Below are 21,090 nucleotides of genomic sequence, written 5' to 3'. Positions count from 1 at the left end.
CTCAGCAATTGGGACAAAAGCCGATTAATGCATGTACCTCTTTGTCTTTCGGCTATCAACGCCACCACATGATGCATTATTAACCGTCCCGCTCTTTTTAACGTTATCTTCATGAAATTAGTAAAATATCGTTAAAACTAGTGCACTTTTACTTTTGCCCCCTAAGGGTTATGCGCATACCGCAAGCAGGGCTATATCATAAACATAAAAAAAAACCCTTAAAAATAAATAACGACACTCATTGTTATATTATACTTTATGTTTCAAAAACAGTAAACTACCAATACATTAGCACACACACATTTAAGAAAGCAACACTCTATAGAAGCTCATATACTTCATCACCAACCAATCAGTAAACTCCCACAAAACATATACCATTATACCAAACTTAACCTAAGACACAAACACCCATATTAGCATTATATTTTTCAAGCCTCTTCCTCCTCGTACCCCTCTTCATCTTCCTCGTACTCACCTTCCTCATCAGCAGTTGCATCTTGGTATTGTTGATACTCCGAAACCAAATCATTCATGTTACTTTCAGCTTCAGTAAACTCCATCTCATCCATTCCTTCACCTGTGTACCAATGCAAGAAAGCCTTTCTCCTAAACATGGCGGTAAACTGCTCGCTCACACGCCTAAACATTTCCTGAATCGATGTCGAGTTTCCAATAAACGTGGACGCCATTTTCAGACCCGTTGGTGGGATGTCACAAACGGTTGACTTCACATTGTTTGGGATCCATTCAACAAAGTAAGACGAGTTCTTGTTTTGTACATTGATCATTTGTTCATCCACCTCTTTAGTGCTCATTTTACCGCGGAACATGGCTGAAGCGGTTAAGTAGCGGCCGTGGCGGGGATCGGCTGCACACATCATGTTTTTGGCATCCCACATTTGTTGGGTGAGCTCGGGTACTGTGAGAGCGCGGTATTGCTGGGACCCACGCGAGGTTAGGGGTGCGAACCCGACCATGAAGAAGTGGAGCCGAGGGAATGGGATTAGGTTGACTGCAAGCTTGCGGAGGTCGGAGTTTAGTTGACCTGGGAAGCGGAGGCAGCAGGTGACACCGCTCATGGTGGCGGAGATTAAGTGGTTCAAATCTCCAACTGTATAAAAAGTCACAAAAACAATCGTTAGGGATGACAGAAAAACCTGAATCCTGATGGAAAATCTAAAACATTCGTGACGGGTATTCGCGTGTGGAATTTGTTTAGATTTTTTTTCACGGGTTTTGGACAGGTGTGTTATTAGGTGATATGCAACTGCTTGCCCGACACCAGTCACATGCCCGTCTACCCGCATCAAAACCAAATATACTGTATATTCTCAAAATATAGAATGAACAATATTTTGAAATTGTTAAAACTTAGAACTATTAAAACTAGGGAAAATTGCATTTTAGTCCTTTAAGTTTCATCAAAATTTCAGGCGTTGTCCCTTAACTAACGAAATTACAGTGGATGTCCTTTATGTTCTAATTTCTTTAGAGGCGGTGTCCCTTCTTCCTAAAAAGATTACAAAATAAAGGACATCTGCTCTAAAGAAACTAAAACATAAAGGACATCCGTTGTAGTTTCATTAGTTAATTAACTAATGGACAACGCCTGAAATTTTGCTGAAAATTAAAGGACGTTAAAAATGTAGTTGACTATTTAATATATCAAGTAGGTTTCGGGGGTAAATTTAAGATCAGAAAATCTCATCAGGTTATTTTTTAACCAGATAAGTAATGAGTAACGAGTATCGGGGTCAGGTATGTACAATATCCGTACATGATACTTAATGGAGATGCCTCAATCCACAAGAACAAAAACACATGAATCTTTAAATCATGTGCATACAATTAATTATCTGACCCATCTAGTGTCTGGAAAACAAGTGATAGTTGTATTTAATATAGGCTCTCACTATTCCCACATCCCTATATCTTATTTTCACATCCTTTTTTTCACTCTATCTCTCTCTAATCTCTATATATATATATATCTATGTATATATAAAGAGAGAGATAGAGGAGAGGGGTGTGTGAATATAAGTAATATATTACTTATTTTTATTAAAAACACATGGCCCCTCATAAAAGTGATGCTTAAATTCTCACTGAAGAGACAGATCTGTAACAAATTATCCCTTCTTGGCTGAAAAATACAAGCAACACAAATGCCTGACAAACAGATCCAAATCTTCCTATAAGAATGAAGGATCTAATTAATTTTAAACTACTTTTAGTTGGAAAAGTTATTTTCATTTTTTTGTGTGTAATATCAAGAAACCAACCATGTGAAAGGCTGAAATTGACAACTGTTTTTATGCCCACCAAAAAAAATAATAAAAATCTTTGCTTAGGTTGAGAATCACATGACATGGACCCACATGACTTGGAGCCTACAACACTATGATTTGACTCATTACATCACAACTAGAAATCTGATCAACTGCTTTCTTAAGTTACACCAAACTTTTATAGTATAATAAAGATTGTAATAATAGTTCTATGTGTCACAACTAACAAAAATCAGAGAAAATGAGCTTTAGTTAGATGCCTAATTGTTCTGAAACATCAAGAAACATGTGATTTCTATCTAGGTAGTCGAAAGCTTCAGGGGCTTAAAAAGCGAGGGTCTTTATAAGCAAGGCGCGTTAAACATGCCATTTTTAGGCGTTTTAGACTGGTTCCAAGCCATTTTTAGCAGTGTTGTAAGAATCGCTAAGCGCTAGTCGGCCTATGGGGTACCGAATAGTGATTAATCGGATTTAGATTTTATATGTAATTTTCAGTTTTATGTGTATATACCCACATTTTTATATGTAATTTTTCTATTTAGACATGTTTTAACGCCTTCTTCGACCCAAATTTTGAAGTAGATAGAAATAATTGCCAAAATTTACAGGTTTTGGCCGGAATTTGCCGGAACTTGGCCGGAATTGCTAGACGACCAACGATTTTTGGCTGATTATGACCAGATTTGACCACTATTGACTGCGTAGCAATTAGCTAGCCAATCAGATGAAAATTACTCGGTGAACCGGGACTAGCGATTAATCGGAGGCTAGGCAGAATTTTACAGCTATGATTTTTAGATATTCCAGACCAGTTTAAGCATGTGGTTATTTTTCCTCTGCAGAATTTGGCCGAAATTTGTGCATGTGCGCCTAGGTGAGCACGTTGTGCGTCTTTGACTACATATGTGAAGAAGATGAACTTACAGCTGGGAGTGGTGAGCTTGAGTGTACGGAAACAGATATCATAAAGAGCCTCATTGTCGAGGACCATGCATTCGTCTGCATTCTCGACCAGTTGATGCACCGATAGGGTGGCATTGTAGGGCTCGACCACTGTGTCGGACACCTTGGGTGACGGGAAAACCGAGAAGGTGAGCATCATCCGGTCCGGATACTCCTCCCTTACCTTGGATATCAGCAAAGTCCCCATTCCGGACCCTGTGCCACCACCCAATGAATGGCATACCTGAAATCCTGTTACACATACAAATAACACAAGATCTAACATTCAGTTCATAGCCCATACACCAAGTCTTCATATCTGAGGAACTCATATAACTTTTAAACAATTTGGATACATGTGTGCTACCTCAGAATTATGCTAATCATGTTTTCATTTTAAAAAAGTTTTAGAGAATTTTGAATATTAGATGATTACAAAATAAAAAATTCCATAAATCCACATACGATAACTCATGACTGTAAATCCGAACAATGTTTTCACAACCGGACCGGCTGGTTACCACCTATATGAACCGGATCAGGTGGCCTGACCGCATTTTCATTTAACTTTATTTAATCTTTTTCCTTCAAAGTTCAAAATCTCAAATTTTTCCCTCATTCACTAATAAAAAATCCACATTTTATTTATTTAAGCCTTAATACTTCACTAAAATTGCAAATTCACCTATATTAACAGGATCGGGTGGTCAGACTGAATTTTCAATTCTCTAACTTTTTTTTTTTTCATTTTTTTTCAAAATCTCATTTTTTATTCAAACTAATAAAAAAACAGATGTTATTTATTTAAGACTTAATATGTCATTAAAAATTGCAAATTTACACCAAAACATAAAAAGGTATTTTCATATTTGTATTATAATAAATATACACACACAATTTTAACTTTTATATAATTTAAAACGTCATCCGGTTCTTAAGTCCAGTCTGATGAGTGAACTAGTAAGACTACCGGTTCCCATCTGATCCGATCAGTGAACCAGTAGGACGACTGGTTCACCATCCGATCCGACCAGTGAACCAGCAAGACGACAGGTTAAGCATCCGATCCGACCAGTGAACCAGTAAGACCACCGGTTTGACATCCGCTCACACCAATAATATAGTAAGAGGAATGGTTCACCATCCGATCCGACCAGTAAACCAGTAACACGGTTCATCATCTGATCCGGTTCTGAAAACATTAATTCTAAAATAACAATTAGAAAAAAAAAAAAAAGAAAGAAAGAAACATAACCTTGAAGGCAATCACAATTCTCAGCCTCCTTCCTGACAACATCAAGAACCGAATCGATCAACTCCGCTCCTTCCGTGTAATGCCCTTTCGCCCAGTTATTCCCGGCACCGGACTGACCGAACACGAAGTTATCCGGCCGAAATATCTGACCGCAGGGGCCGGATCGGACACTGTCCATGGTACCAGGCTCAAGGTCCATAAGAATGGCGCGTGGAACGAACCTGCCGCAACTGGCTTCGTTGTAGTAGACGTTGACACGCTCGAGTTGGAGATCCTGGTCGCCGGTGTAACGGCCGGTGGAGTCGATGCCGTGCTCCGCGCAGACCACCTCCCAGAACTTGGCTCCGATCTGGTTGCCGCATTGGCCGCCTTGGATGTGGAGGATTTCTCTCATGGTTTGGTTAGGGTTTTGAGGGTTTGAAGAAGTAAGTGAAAGAGTGTGTGTGTTTCAGGTGAAATGGGAGGGGGGTTTATATGCAGGAAACATGGGAGGGGGTTGGATTTTTTTAAGGCCATGTGTAGTCATAAAGCCCTTTGTGGGGCGTTATGCGACACGTGTCGTGCCACGTCAGCAAGGGGCTTTATGGGGCGTTATGCAATTTGAGGCCGTAGTCATAAAGCCCCTACCCATCATTACCTATTTAATAATTTTAAGTTTTAATTAATTAATATAAAAAGCTCTTCTATTTTTTGATTGGCCAAATGTTTAAACAAACAAAAGGTAACGCCGCGATGTTCTTGGCGCCCTCCTCCAAGTTTTGAAATATAGCGCCCATGGGGGCGGTGTTCTTGGCGCCATAGCGGCGCTATGGCCGTTTCTCGCGCCCCATTACACATAACCTAAGAGGGAGATTTAAAGTTTTTTTTTATTATTTTTTATTTCTTTTGTGACTAGATTTTTTTTAACGATCGACAAAAGCCTCATGCCTGATAACCTGACGGAATTCAATGACAAAAGGTTACCATTGCTCACGAACATAGATGGCGTTGTTGACCTAGCTCCTAGCTCAATCCGGAGTAATTTTGTTTCGAGCGAGACGCAAATCCGTGACTTCCACATTGGAAGATCATGGGGCTGCCAATGCACTGGAAGGTCATTGATGTTTTTGTGAGTAGGTTATATTTTGTAATATTAGTGGTTTGTTTTTTTGGCATGGTTCTATTAGTTTTTTACTTTTCTTTGGTAGTGGTGAGAACGCTACTAGTGTTTGACTGAAGTATTTGATCAGTACCGATATGATAAGGTACAGTTGAAAGTTTTGAACTTGTAACGTACCTTTTAGTTTAATTTTCCATGAGTGTAAGTTATGAGAGATGGATGGAGTTTGATTAAGGGTTTATGGGAGGAAGTATTGTTCATAATTGCTAATTAGCGTTTTGTGTGCATTAGGTTGAAAATGTTTGTAACATATCATATTTTCAAAACTCTAAATGATAATAAAAACAAGAGTAAATTACTTGAGTCTAAAATTAAAAAGTTTAACATTCTGAGTCTCTGGCCGTTTATTTTATAACGTTTTAAGTCCAATTTTGTTCATTTTATAACGTTTTGAGTCGCTTTTTGTTTAAAAAATTGGACTCAGATGGTTAAAAAATGAACCCAAAAGGACTCAAAATGTTATAATAAAAGAGTCTAGAAACTTAAGACGTTAAACATTTTGATTTTAGACTCAACTTATTAAAACCACTAAAACATAAGTACTCAAAAAGTAATTTACTCTAAAAACAATAGCTACAAGAGTTATAGATCCGTAATAGAACGTCAAATTTTACATTCTAGATATCCGTGGAGAAAATGTTAAATTAAAATAGACGTAAATGAAAAGTAGAACTTGTTTTAATCAAATAGATAAATAACCTCAACTTGAAATAGGAGACATGTTAGTGTTACAACAATTGACAAAATTCATAATTTTTTATTAACACCTATATTTTGATGGTGCCAACATTTTTCTTCTAAATATGTTTAGTTTTATAAATTTGAGAGTTAAGTATCATTTAAGTTCCTGTAGTTTTGGTCATTTTACCAGTTTAGTATAAATGTTTTATTTTCCGTCTGTAAGTCCCAAAAGGTTTCACCGACGTCATTTTAGTCCACTGCGTTAACTTCATCTATTTTTTCTATTATCAAAAGGGGCAATTCGGTCATTTTATATGTAATTCTGTGAATAGAAGGGCAATTCGGCCATTGTGCAATTCGGTCATATAAAATGACCGAATTGCCCTTCCCATTAACAAAAAAAATAGATGAAGTTAACCCAGTAGACTAAAATGGTAACAGTGAAATCTTTTTGGACTCACAAGCGAAAAATAAAACCTTTGAACTAAACTGCCAAAATAGCCTAAACCACGATGACTAAAATGATATTTAACTCTAAATTTGAGATATAAAATGCATGTAATATTTAGTAAAGGAGAATAAGGTGGTGGTGAAAAATCAATTGGATGCAAATGCACTATAGTGAGTGACAACTCTTAAGGCTGCACACACCTTTTTTGTAATTGTTAAGCTAAGAGGTTGGAGTACGGAACAAGTGAACTTCTATGTGGCTGCAAAGGGCACGTGCCCACTTTTTCTAACACAATCATGTATAGAGATGCCATCTATTATATACTAACGCAATGTTCTTTTTTTCTTAAAATAAATGTAGTGAATTTTAATTTTCAGTTGAAAGAATTATACGCATAGTATATGTGATATGTTACTTTTGTGTTTTTTGTCTCTAAGTTTAAGAAATTATACATTTGGTCTCGTGCCCCAAACATGAGAAATGTATGTCGTCAAAGAACTTAAACATTGGTTGTATTAAACGTATCTCTTATGTATTAATCTGTGTTAGCTTTTTGAAAGGTTTTTCTGTTATGAATCGTCTGGGCCCAACCCGTTTAGTAAGCCCAATAAGAAGTACAGGCTTTGTAAACCTAACATTAGTGGTGCACAAAAAACCCGAACCCGGACCCGGAAAAAAACCCGGAACCGGGTATTATAAAAACCGGGTTTTCTATACCCGAACCCGAACCCGACCCTACCCATAGGGTAGGGACCGGGTATTCATATTTGATCTAAAACCCGAACCCGGAACCGGGTTTTTTTATACCCGGTTTATACCCGAAACCCCGTTTTTATAATACCCGAAACCCCGTTTTTATAATACCCGGAACCGGTTTCTATAAATACCCGGAACCGGGTTTTATAAATACCCGGAACCGGGTTTTTTTTATACCCGATTATATATGCTAATGATATTTGCCACCGCTACTTAGAAGTTAGAACTCATGATCGCTTTAAGAACCGATTTTACAAAGTAATAACTTCCCATAAAAAAAGTAAAAGTAACAGTTAGTTTCATTCTGAGGTTGTTATTTTATTATATCTTACTGTTGTAACCTTTTATAATAATTTTCATCACAACTCTTTTGATTTTTTAGATCATGAATCGAATCTTATGATTATTTTTTTATAATATTAAAAACGTCGTATTTGATGAGTTTGTATGGTTCCAAACTACCAATCCACTCACGCCAACACTTCTTTCGAGTCGGTTTCGCCAATGTTCGAGTGGTATGCACGAGTCAATACCATCGTCTTTCCCAGTAAGGTCGGGTTTTTTAATACCTGGTGCGGGTTTTTTCCCAACCCGATGCATACCCAAACCCTACCCGATGAATACCCGAACCGGACCCGAACCCGAAAATAGGGTATTATAATACCCGGGTTTTATAAAACCCAACCCGAACCCTACCCGAACCCGGGTATATAGGGTATACATTTTTGGTAGAAAACCCGGACCCGGACCCGACCCGGTTTTTAAAAAAACCCGATTTTATAAAACCCGATCCTACCCGAACCCGGTTCCATACCCGGAACCGGTTTTTAAAAAAACTCGATTTGTGCACCACTACCTAACATGATATATGAAGCGAGAGATTCAGAAATGGAGGTAACGAGAATATTGATAGATTGGGTGTGTTCTTTCTCCATCTCTCTTCTGTAATCCCAGATCTTCCCATCCCCTTCTCTTTCACTTATCCTTTGTTACTTTGAGTTCTTATTTGTAATCATTGCTGAAAATCAATAGAGATATTATAGAATCAATACCAGTTAGTATTACTTGTTTAGTTGTGAAATATCCAATTCACTTCATTTTCTAACACAATTCGTTGTTTTAAATTTATAAAAGATGGCTAATACGCTTGTTGAACCCTAGAAAAAATAGATTTAACCAAAACTAAACAACTGGTTAACATAAATTATTTTCAAGCTTTAGAAAGAAGTGTTCCATTTAATGAAACAACTGATGAAGACTAGGATTGTAAATGAACCAAACGTTCGGCGAAGAGTTCATGAACCCTTCGACGGGAAGTTCGTTTGTGTTCGTTCGTTTATTAAACAAACGAACACAAACAAGAACTTTCGTTCGTTTAGTTAAATGAACAAACATGAACAGAGGGTGTGTTCGTTCATTTATGTCCGTGAACGTTCGGTAACGTGTTCGTTTGTGTTCGATAGTTCATTAGTGATGACTTCTTGCCATTATTGAGGGAGAATTTGAGTCTGCAGATTTAACACAATGATATAGGAATTTGTGATGACTTCTTGCCACTATTCTGTATTTGATTAAACTATTACTCCGCCACATAATCATGATAAACATGAAATGTTATTGTTCTATTGATCACGTAACAATTTTAGGTCCCAATAACGCTGAACATAGCTACACTTAGAAGTCATGTCTACTTCTCGTGACGTTGTATAGTTTAGGTAAGAATCAAGTATCGATCCACGGACACGGTTGCTCTCAATAACTAACCTTTCTTGTAGTTTATTCAATCATAAAATAAAGGTATTAGATGCAAATAAAAATAAAATCAACTAAGATAAATAAAAGCATAGACATAAACGTAAAAGATAGGAAGACAATTAATCTAAGACAGATATCACTTTGGTTTCGAATCCACTTGATGTAAAACATAATACTTGAAAAAGGCTAAATGGTGCAGTAATTTGAGGTTCTTATCCTAAGATGAAAAGATTACATCAGGCGAAGGCTCCCAAGACTCTTTATACACCCACAACGGTAACAAAATAACGTGTGTTCATGGCCACGCGTTTTCTTTTCCACGCGTGAAAAACTCCGGCGGCGGCGGTGTTCCACGGTCCACAACACGTGGCGCCCCGGGTGCTCTAACGTGTAAGATTTTGAAATATCAAGTACAAAACTCGTCAATTTTAAAGTCAAAGGACAACGCTTGAAATTTGGTATAAAAACAAAGGACAAAACTTGTAATTTACTCTGTATTTAAAGACCCTAAGTTGCTATGTTTAATAATTCAAAAAAGTTCATAATGGTATAAAGACAAAGAACAAAACTTCTAATTTACTCTGTATTTAAAGACCCTTAGTTGCTATGTTTAATAATTCAGAAAAGTTCATAAAAAATTGCATTTTTTTTGTTCTTTGTTAGTTCGATACCAACTTTGCAACACCCTATAAATAGATATTTTTTGTTCATTGTTTTTGGTTAGTTCGATACCAACTTCACAACACCTTATAAGTAGGTTCATACGAAGAAAATGACGGTAGAAGATAGGAGACCAACCGAATTTGGAGATTATAGGTTCAAACGAAGAAAATCACGGTAGAAGATACGAGACCAACCGAATTTGGAGATTAAAGTATGAGAATTAAAAAAAAAAAAAAAAACCACATATTGAACATTGCATTTGACATTTTTTTACAAATAAGAATACAAATGGCAATGAGAATATAAAATTATTTGGAAAACTTCTAAATTTTGTTTAAAAGTTCAAACAAACTTTAGTTGAACGGAAATCACAAATAAATTAAATTCGGAATTAAAAAAAACATTATTAGTTAGTTTTAACAAAATAATAGAAAAAAGAAAGCTCAGATGCGCTTGAATTATTCGAATGATCGAACGGCTGTGATGACCTAACATCACATGAAGCGCTATTTCTTCATCGCAATTTGCACCAGCCGGGAATCGAACCCGGGTCTGTACCGTGGCAGGGTACTATTCTACCACTAGACCACTGGTGCTTCATGTTGAACATAGCCAAATTTTTCTTAATCAAATGAAAATACAGATAATTGTTGTGTAACTAATGAGGAACTCGAATCAATGGAAATTTCATACAATCAAGGAGTAGCCCTCCAACCCAATCATCATAGCTTCCCAAGCTATGACGTCTTTCGATTCTACAGTGTTCCAACACATTTATAGGCGCAAACCTTTTTTTCCGAACTTGCAACATATATAGAAAACTGTTCAAGAAGATATAAAAACAACTAACACATTTCTCTCGCTACGGTTTCTCTACTTGGATGTGTTTCTCTCTAGCGTCTTAGGCAACAATTGTAAAAAAAATATACGCAGTGGTGATGTTGGCTTATTTATGCTAAAAAAATGACAAAAAGAGAATATTGGGAAATGCAATGAAGATGTTGGCTTACTTATGCTCCAAGAAAAGTCACATGATGTGATAGTCATGATCGTAACGCATTGTGTTGAAAAAGTAAGAAAAGTTACATGATGGGGTTGTCATGGTGGTGACGCTTTGCGTTGAAAAAGTAAGAAAAGTTACATGAAGTCATTGTCATGATGCACGTCGTTGAAAAGTCACATGGCGTGATGGTTTTCACAAGCATGATCATGATCCTCACGACAATGGTTGTAACCATTCAAAACAAATATTAACCTTCATGTTCGATCTTTATATTATGACATTCACAGTATGTGTTTGGTTGGGGCATAATCTATCATATTTATTATTATTATCGTTAATTTTTTTTAATCTCTTAGCATTCTTGACCATTAATGTTAATGTCTAAAGGTTCAATCAATACATACAACTAACAACAGATACTTAGAGACCGTATAGAGAATATATATATTTTGGGTTTCTAAGCCTTGTGGGTCTTACCTGGGCTTATGTTGGAGAGTAAGTTTGCTAAACGCTAATTTGTCTCTATATAGAGTCACCTATAATTTTCGCCCCTAAGGTTTGCTTAAACTAACAAGTTTCGTCCACACCCCCCCCCCCTTTTGTCTATGACGTTTTAAGTATTACCAACCGGGGTTGGTTACGGTACAATCCATATTTATCCTACAAACCGTGAGAACATATCCTAACAATACATACATAAAAGTGACACTTTTGAATTATATTAACACATAAAATTAACCAAGATAACTGATTTTAGCACATATGTGAATGATATAAGCACTTTTCTTTATAAAGAATCATATCAGTACATTGAAAACAAAAGGAAGATCCAAATAAAGAATTAATTGTTTGTTAGCATAATTATAGGAAATTTAATATAATTGATATTATTTAGGTTATTATTTAAAACGTTGAAAACAAAAGAAAAATCCAAATAAATAACCATAATTATTATAATAAACTTGAATTTAATATAATATAATTCTAGGGAAATTAATATAATTGATATTATTTAGGAAGATCCAAATAAAGAACTAGTTTAATACCCGTTCGGTGGACGGGTTACGCTCACAACGTAACAAACAAAGATAATGTATATTGATGGTGTTTCGGTTTGCTTCTTCTTTTCTTCTTTTCCATCTTCTATTTGAAAAATTTACAACCGTCTAAGGTGGACGGGATATATTTTTTTGACATACGGTGTTTTATTCTAAACATAAAAATTATTTAATCAAAATTATAAACAATATGCAAGCAGGGAAAAGATCAAATAGGAAGTTAATTTTCGCTAGAAAGGATAGGAAGCCATAGGATTATGACATGTGGCAAATTTTAAAATAAAGAGAAGGGGTATTTTAGTCAATCCAACTCCTTCTTCTTCCTTTTTTTCAAAACCCAGTAAATTCAAAAACCCACCATTTTCAAAACCCACCATCTTCAACTATTTCTTCACTTTCTATCTCAATAATCACTACATTATAGTGCGATTTTCATCACCAATCAATGATTCAGAACCCGATCAACATGTTATTCAGTTTTTTTTGAAGAAAACCCAGTTTAATTTCATAAAAAAAATCTCGTTTTTCCGGTGATTTTGGAGATAATCACTCGATTTGTTCGATTCGAGTGTTGATAAGTGTTTCTTTCATTCAAATTTCGTCAATTGATGAAGAAATCGGCTTCAATCCATGTAAGAAATTCTTTAATTTCATTTTCATGATCTGGGTTTTTGATTTATTCATTGCGTTTTACGATCTTTGCGGGGGTCCGGGGGCGGCAGCCCCCGGTAGCGGGGTCCAAGGGGCAGAGCCCCTGGCTGGGGTTGAGCTGTACTAAAAACGCATCAGAAAAATTAATTTTCCAGAAATTGGCTCATTTCGAAGACAGTAATTCGTAGACAATTCAGACAGTTCACAGTGACAGACAGTTTTATGTATCCATTGCGTTTTAGAAATAAGAGAGTTTTATGTGGTTTCTGGCTATTGCGTTTTAGAAAAAAACACATTTTTAAGTGTTTTTAGTCATTGCGTTTTAGGTAAAACACATTTTTTAGGTGTTTTCAGTCCATTGCGTTTTAGAATGAGTCATTTTTAAGTGTTTTCTGGCCATTGCGTTTTACATATAAGACATTTATTTGTGTTTTTGGTGCATTGCGTTTTAGGTAAAACACTTTTTTATGGTGTTTTCAGTCCATTGCGTTTTAGAATGAGTCATTTTTAAGTGTTTTCTGGTCATTGCGTTTTACATATAAGACATTTATTTGTGTTTTTGGTGCATTGCGTTTTAGGTAAAACACTTTTTTATGTGTTTTCAGTCCATTGCGTTTTAGAAAACAGACATTTTAAGTGTATTCTGGCCATTGCGTTTTACAAATAAGTCATTTCTTTGTGTTTTTGGTGCATTGCGTTTTAGGTAAAACACCTTTTTATGTGTTTTCTGGCCATTGCGTTTTACAAATAAGACATTTCTATGTGTTTTCTGGCCATTGCGTTTTACAAATAAGTCATTTCTTTGTGTTTTGGTGCATTGCGTTTTAGAAAAATGTCATTTTTAGGTTTTTTTTCATTGCGTTTTACGTGGTCTTTCTATTGCGTTTTACGCAACTGGGTTTAAATTTTTTTTTTAAATATAGCAATAGTATACTCGTTTTAAAGATAAAAAACGCTCGTTTTTTTGGTGCAATTTTTATAAAAAAATAATGTCGTATGAAAGAGTTATTAACGTTTAAAAAATGGGGGGGAATTGGAGGAGAGAGAAACTATTGGCTTGGATTGACTAGAATGCCCTTGAACAAACCCACGCGCCTATTTTCTTCCTTTCAATTTCCCTGATTTAATCTTAGCCCTTGATTAACTTAATGGATGGTCAAGATCACTTTCTATCCTTCCTAGCCAAATAAACTTCCTATTATATCTCCACCCAACCCTAAAAAGAAACATAAGTCTTCATGTTTATATACCAAAACATGTGAAATGTTTCATTAAACATAGTATATTTTTTGTTATATTATTCTCAGAGGCGGAACCAGAGGGGGTCAAGAGGGTCCGTTGACCCTCCGGTCACCGCAAGTTTTTGAATTTTTATTTATAAATTTTGAGTTTTTGAAGAGCAAACTTAGAGATGGACCCCCTAATTTGAACCAGTATAGAATATAAGCTTATGATGACCCCCTAAATAAATCGTTCTGGTTCCGTCACTGATTATTCTAAGTCAGATAAATAATATATGATGGAATACGATTTTCAGTTTTGGACGGTGCAATTTGAATTTGCATTCCCTATTTAAAACATAATTAACTTTGTTTTATATTTTCCAAAATATATATTTAATTAAGCTTAATATTGCAAATATAGATTATTAACTAACTAATATTATGCTTTGTTCCAAATGAAAGATTGTTTTAACATCATTTGTCAATTGAAAGATAAATTTTTAATTGAAAGATAAATTTTTAGGAAAATACACAACCCCAAAAGATATTTTCAATGATAGTCGCTGCCTTCAACCCTTCATTTGTTCATACTCATGGATGGTGATGGTTTTCGGTATCATTCCATTTTGGTTTAAAGACGGCGAAAACGATGGTTTAGGGTTTTTTGAGACCAGATCGGAGATGGTGTTGATGGGTTGAGGTCCGGTTGGAGATTAATTATTGTATCGACAGTTAATGCGAATCTCCGGTGATCATGGTTAGGGTTCCCGCAAAGTCATAGCGACCATAAATGGCCGATTCGTTTGGAGATTTGGGGTACTAAACATATACAGGCGATGAACAGATGAAAGCTCACAAAGATCCGCGGCTGCCATGGCTCCGTCAATGGCGGCAAAATGGTGATGGGTTTTATGTTCCGACTGACGATTACGGGTTTTATGTCCAGGATATAGACAGAGGTATGCAAGGATCTCGAGTTATGCAGTGGCAAAGATGGAACCTGTGACTGCATGCAAGCTTTTTTAGCAACAAAGGTAAGGTCCAGCCATTTCATATGTTTATATCCTTATATTTGTTCAATTCCTTTTTGAAGGTTTTCCATTTGTTAAAATGCTTCGCATATACAACAACTTATATTCTTTTGATGTCATTTTAAGCATTATTCTTTGTTAATTAGATATTAATTACTATATGAATTTTAGATGGCACAGAACAATGACATGTTTTAAGGCATTTAGAATACACTTTGGGTGACCTCTAAACCATTTTTAAGCCAAACTTATTGATTCTACCTCTTTAAACTTTATCCTCTTGATATAAACAGAATATGGGTACCTTTGTTAATACGGTAGCTTAAACAGCAAAAGGAACATTGGAAAGAAATATGTAGAATGGATAAGAGTTATTCTAAACTATATTGCTGAGTGAATGAGTCTACCTTTATCTAGGTGTGAATATTCTGATTCATATGGGTCGGGTCTGATCAAAGTTACAACCAATTTAATAAACTTAAATGCTTACTAACATTAAAAAAAGATATGGTTAGATATAGTAAAATACACTAAAAGGTACACAGACTAAATGAATATACCTTTACATTTGTGTCAACATTCTATGGCGGTAGAGTCGGTCAATGTTATAGCAAAGTAAAAATATAAATAAATGGTGATTTAACTTTAAAAAGAAGAAACAATAACTCAATAAGTAAACATTTGTGTCAACATTCTAAGGCGGTGTTTCCCGTCAGGGTCACTTGCCACGTCTGCACCCCGTCCCCTCTCCCGAACCCACACCGGACGGTCTAACTTTACATGTTTGTATATGCTGCTTTTGAGATTAGTTAAAGAAAAATCTCTTCCCCAATACACCTACTATCTCACTTCGGTTTCGAATTGCTGAACATTATATAGGTTGATTTTGAGTTGGTTGATTTGTCATGAAGATAATATAGATGTGTTTTTGTTGGGATCCGAAGCTCTCATGATTGTGTTTGTTTGTATGAACTTGACAGATCAATGAATATGTAACAATGTAAAGTGCAGCGGAAATGGATACAAACTGTATAAACACAATCAAGGAAGAAAATAGTTTGATAAACAAGTGCTTTTCATTGAGTCGAATGATTGAAAATACAAAGCAAATGATTACAGCATATTTACAGAAACTAAGCTCCCCCTCAGCCAGATACCCCAAGGTTGGTTGCACAAGATGAAAGGATTGGACTGGAGAAGAAGAATCTACTCAGTCAATCAAATGTAACAGTACAGGGTACTGTTACATTTATAGGCAGTCCAAACCACTGAAGCATCTTGGCTGACATCACCATGATAGTGACATCTAACGACCTAACAAACTATAAACACTGATCTATACAAAACTACTGATGTCTAACAACTGATTGATAATACAATACAAAATAAGTCTAACACTGTTCACGTTCCACTGTTGTAGCCTAAGCACTGGTTACTTGAATCATCAGTGCTTTCTTCAAAAGGTGATCAGTCTTTGAATGAGCAGTGCTTGGATCTTCAGCAGTACTTATGAGACAGCAGTAGATAGAGCTCAGTGTTTGCCTTCAGCAGTCTTTAAGAGTATCATCAGTGTTTAGTTTCATCAGTTGTTGTAGTGAGCAGCACTTAAGATTCATCAGCTGTTAGAATATCACTGTCAAGGGGAAAGCAGAGAGTAAACTGCTGCTTATTGATAGTCCACTGATGTGATCCGGTTTTGGCTTTACATTATCTGTTCCTCTGTTAGGGTTCAATCCCAACAATCTCCCCCTGGAACAGATAATGCCAAAACCCTTCATTATTCAGGACCTTTATTACTCATCAAGAGTGTTGTAGCTTGATTCTTAAATTCAGCTTCAAATTCCTTTGCACTCCGGTCATCCTCATCCCTACACAGTGAAAGTTCAAGGAGATCCTGCAAATCTTCAACACTTAGGCCTAGTGCTTCTTTCCTTGATATGTACTTCACTTCGCCATTGGCTCTGACTAGGGTCAATACGTGGGTCTTTTGATCAGATATCCACTTTAGTATTTTTAAGCCAAGTGGGTTTCTTGGGAGAGACTTATTTGCATGATGAGTTTGGAGAATGATGCCTGGTAATGACAACTTTGAGCAGTGTCTTGAGATTTTGCTGTTTCTTGTAGTTCTGCTCTAAGTGTCTGAAGAACCATTTTTATGATATATTTCTCTGAAGCTTGGTCTTCTTTTGGTATTTCTGCATCCATCTGCTTTGTTTCTCTCTTTGATAAAGGATGGTCACAGGTGGTGTTTGTGATGATGATGATGATGATGATGATGATGATGTTTTAGATGTGGCAGTGGTTGATTTAGTAGGGATGGCAGTGGTTGTGGTGTGTGTTAATGGTGGAGGTGCAAGTGATTTTGTGGGAACAGGAGTTGTGGTTGAAATAGTAACTTTTAGAAGCTGTGGTGGTTGATTGCCTTGTTTTTCTAACAGGACTCTTCTTTAATGAAGTACCAACCTCTTCTTTTTCTTTTTGCAGAACTATCTTTTTTTTTTTCAACCAAAGTTCTGCTCTCATCCCTTACCCTTTTTAGTATCAGCAGTGGTTTTAAGACCAGCTGAATTGACTTGACTTTGAACGATCCTCATTTGTGTATCTTCATCATCTGCTTGAAATTTCAGGGTTTCATTACCTCCCTTTTCCTTTCTTTGACAGATGTTTCAGCAAAAGTTACTGAGAGATTTTCCTCAGAGTCATTTTCTCCCCCTTTTTGGCATCATCAACTCTAGGTACCTTAAACCATCACCCAATTTAATGGGATCATCTGATTTCCCACTAGCAGTGGTTTTATCAGTGGTTGAGGTAGGGAGTGTACTCCAAACATTAACCACTGATGCCCCTTTTTCTTGGTACTGGGGTCTTCTTCCTTCATAATGAGAAATACTTTTTAGTGAACCAGTGAAGACTGGATACACACGAGTTCCCAGTGAAGAAATTGCCTTCAAGGAAGTCTTATTGATGAAACTACTGTCCAAATGTAAACCAGTGGGTTCAGCACTTGTAGTAGCTGCTTCACTTGAACTACCACCAAGAGTTACTCGTAACTCAAGGGGTGTAACCTCCTCAGTTGTTGCTGGGATAGCAAAGGTATAAGCATCAGACTCAGTCACTTGTTGGAGTGTACTCTCAGTGATAGGTGGTTGAGAGGAACTGATTTATGTCTGAGTTATATCCAAAGCATGCAACAAGGTCATTATTTATGGTGGTCTTTATGAAATGATGATGGGAGTTGAAAGTGAATTTGCCCCGGGCAGTGGGCTGTGGATGATGGAATCAAGTGACTCCAGAGCATCATAATTTGGTGTCCCTGTTCTTACAACCTGTTCTTTTTGAGAAGAAGCAAGAGGAGTTTGAGGCATGGGTTGAGACCTTTCCACCATCTGCTGTGAGGAAGTACCAGCAGTGGTTTCTAGTGACTTTTTGTGTTGTCACTGGCAGTTGCCCTGGGATCTCATCTTCCAGAGTTGCCTTATTGTAGGTTTGGGGGGGGGGGGGCTTTTGAATTTTCTTTATTTTTGGTCTTTTGGTGGATTTAAGTGTGGGTTTCACAACAGTTGTTTTGCTGTTGTGATCACCTTGAGCAGTGGGCTCAGCATCAGATACCTGAGGAGCTGTGGTTGCTGCTAAATTTTGCTCAGGCACCTCTGCTTGTGTTTTGGAAACAGACTTTGAGGATTTATTGAAAAATTCAATTTTAAACTATTCTTAAGGTTATTTTTGATTTTTCTAAAAACATTTTTATGCTATTTACACATGGAATCACAAGAAAGCTTGCTTTAATCCATGTTTAGCATTCCAATCATAGGGATCAAGTTTTTCAACAGTAGATGAATCCAATTCTTAAGTTTGTACATCTACCAACTGATCTTTAGGATGGACATGTTAAAATGAAATCAAACCTTTTTATAGTAATCCCCCACAAAGTGGTGTCTGATGACAAGTGATGATGGATGAATGAGATACTGGATTTTTGATGATATATTTCAGCTACTTGACATTCCTGCATAAAGGAGTCTTTTGAGCAACTTATATCAAAATCCAATAACATTATTTGATGATACAATCAGTTGGACTTTTCAGAAACAACAGCAACATCATAATATTCTTCAATCAGTGGTTGTTGAAACATCTGTTGCATGTGTACAGTCAAAACACTAAGCTTATTGCCTAGGAATTGATATCTGTTAGTGCACTACATCTGTTGATTGCGTCTTGGTGTCTAGGATCAGGTCTTATATTGTATTATATAGCATAGGGCACGTAATACGAGAAAACAGGAGTCTGAATAGGTTTTATATGCTAGGTCCGCTCTTATGGACATTAGACTCTAGGTTCGCTCTTTTGTCAGGTAGGTCCGCTTATGTGGACTTAACTGGTCCGCTCTTATGGTCATATGACACATAAGCAGACCCAACTGCCTATATATAGATGTTGTTCGAGCGGACCTCATAACGTTGTTGTCGAATTCCATGCCGAGGCTCTGCCGGTGTGAAGATTGAGCTGTAAAACATTTCAAATCAATAAAACAAGCAGTTAGGAGGAAGAACAAGCTATATCTACTTGCATTTCTTATTATTCCGCATCTAAAACGCAAGAGACAACCTCTGAACGACTCGTTCGGGTCAGCAAACGATCCTACAATATCCCTCTGATGTAATCTTTTCACACTCTTGGTGTCTGTACTTATTTGAGTATGATGAATCTTGACAACCATGCTTCTAGCATATGCATTGTTCTCTGAGGACCCACTTTTTGCTAAATAGATTCTCATCCTTTGGTTGTGGCACACGATTTTCAAACTTGTTGTTATAGAACTGCTGAAGCTCCTCTTAAATGACAGCTACCCAACTTACTGTCTTTTAGTGCTATAAGGCACATGACTTGTTGATGGAATGGTAGAAGGCCACCAAGAGAACAAGTGTTTCAGGATTGACTTTTTTTGAATTTTAAAATGGCATTGGTGTTCAAAAGGTGAGGCTGCAGATGTGACTCATCTGAGCTAACCACTGCTGGTGACTTTGATGATCCAGCAGTGGCTTGAAATGGATGTGAAAGGATTTGAAGGAGGGGTTTGGCACACTGATAATTTTTTATCCATATTTTTTATGAATATTTATCAACAGTGGTTTGGTGAAGTAGTGGTAGAGAATTATAGGGCTATTTTGGTCAAACACTGTTTGTGCATCAGTGGATGAGCTTTAACAGCTGTTTTGTACATCTGCTGCTCTGATGATGGAAATGATTTTAGTATCATGTCCAACATCTGTTGAAGGTGATTGTGAGTTACCTGCAGAATCAAATTCTTGACAAACACATTTTAGATGCAAGTTTATCAAAATTAATCATAACAGCAGGTTTTACAGGGATTTTAATGCAGAGAATTCACTTGTTTCAGCATTTAAGGTTTTACCACATGTTTATTAAAATTTTGAATACTTCTATAGATTCCTGACAGTGGTTTAGTATCCCAGATGATAGAAACCTTTTTACTATGGCTACTCATTTTGTGTCATAATATTTGAATTACAACATGAGCATCCAAGAATTTTAAGGCCTGTTAGCAAACAATCTTTGATCAGAGTTTAAAAAATACTTGAGTTTGACATGACCTTGACACTTGCACCATTTCCTTTTGATCTATTTTCAAGGATAGTATCACCAAAAAATAAGGGTTCTACATCCTGACAGGTGTTTGAACTTTTGCTATCAAAAACAAGTAAAAGTACATGATATATCATTCTTAAATAAAATAAAGAATAGTATATCCTGTTTTATTTGGAGAAAACTTTACAAAGAAAAAGAGTAAAAGTTTTCTGATAATAAGATCAATTAGATCTGGTGTGTCTCAAGAGTTAAAGTAACTTCGAATAAGGTCAAGATCATTTCATTCTCAAGCTTAGGATAATGGTCAGTGGTTTGAACCAAAGTTCTGTAACCACTGTTTGGTACCATTTCCTTTTCAGTTGATTGTTACTATGAGGAGCCTGTTCACAAAGGTTTTGAAAGTTCTTTGTGAACCTTATTACCATGTGAGTAACTTCTGAGAAATTTGGCCTATTCCTCTTTATTGAAAATTATCTGGAGATACTTTTGCTACCTGAACTTCCCTGAAACGGTGATTGAGCATGGTTGATTGATGACATATGTTTGACCAAAAATGCAGAT

At 36.4% G+C, this 21,090-nt stretch overlaps 1 protein-coding gene and 2 non-coding genes across 3 annotated transcripts; all 3 read right to left on the bottom strand.

The window, feature by feature from the left end:
• Positions 1 to 218: 218 nt before the first annotated feature.
• On the bottom strand, positions 219 to 4,970 carry LOC110867888 (tubulin beta-2 chain). The gene is made up of 3 exons (XM_022116944.2): positions 4,489 to 4,970; positions 3,216 to 3,485; positions 219 to 1,114 (listed from the first exon to the last, which is right to left on the bottom strand). Exons 1-3 carry the CDS (start codon positions 4,880 to 4,882, stop codon positions 432 to 434), a joined length of 1,347 nt encoding a protein of 448 aa, XP_021972636.1. The 5' UTR covers positions 4,883 to 4,970; the 3' UTR covers positions 219 to 431.
• Positions 4,971 to 10,392: 5,422 nt separating this feature from the next.
• LOC118490061 lies at positions 10,393 to 10,476 on the bottom strand. Its single transcript, XR_004888067.1, has one exon. It is a non-coding gene; the product is annotated as a small nucleolar RNA snoR114 (small nucleolar RNA).
• Positions 10,477 to 10,478: 2 nt separating this feature from the next.
• Positions 10,479 to 10,549, bottom strand: TRNAG-GCC. Its single transcript has one exon. It is a non-coding gene; the product is annotated as a tRNA-Gly (tRNA).
• Positions 10,550 to 21,090: the final 10,541 nt, after the last annotated feature.

This window comes from Helianthus annuus, chromosome 2 (assembly GCF_002127325.2).
Source record: "Helianthus annuus cultivar XRQ/B chromosome 2, HanXRQr2.0-SUNRISE, whole genome shotgun sequence".
NCBI lineage: Eukaryota > Viridiplantae > Streptophyta > Magnoliopsida > Asterales > Asteraceae > Helianthus > Helianthus annuus.
The sequence above is the reverse complement of the archived record's forward strand: the minus strand, read 5'-3'. Positions and strand labels throughout refer to the sequence as shown.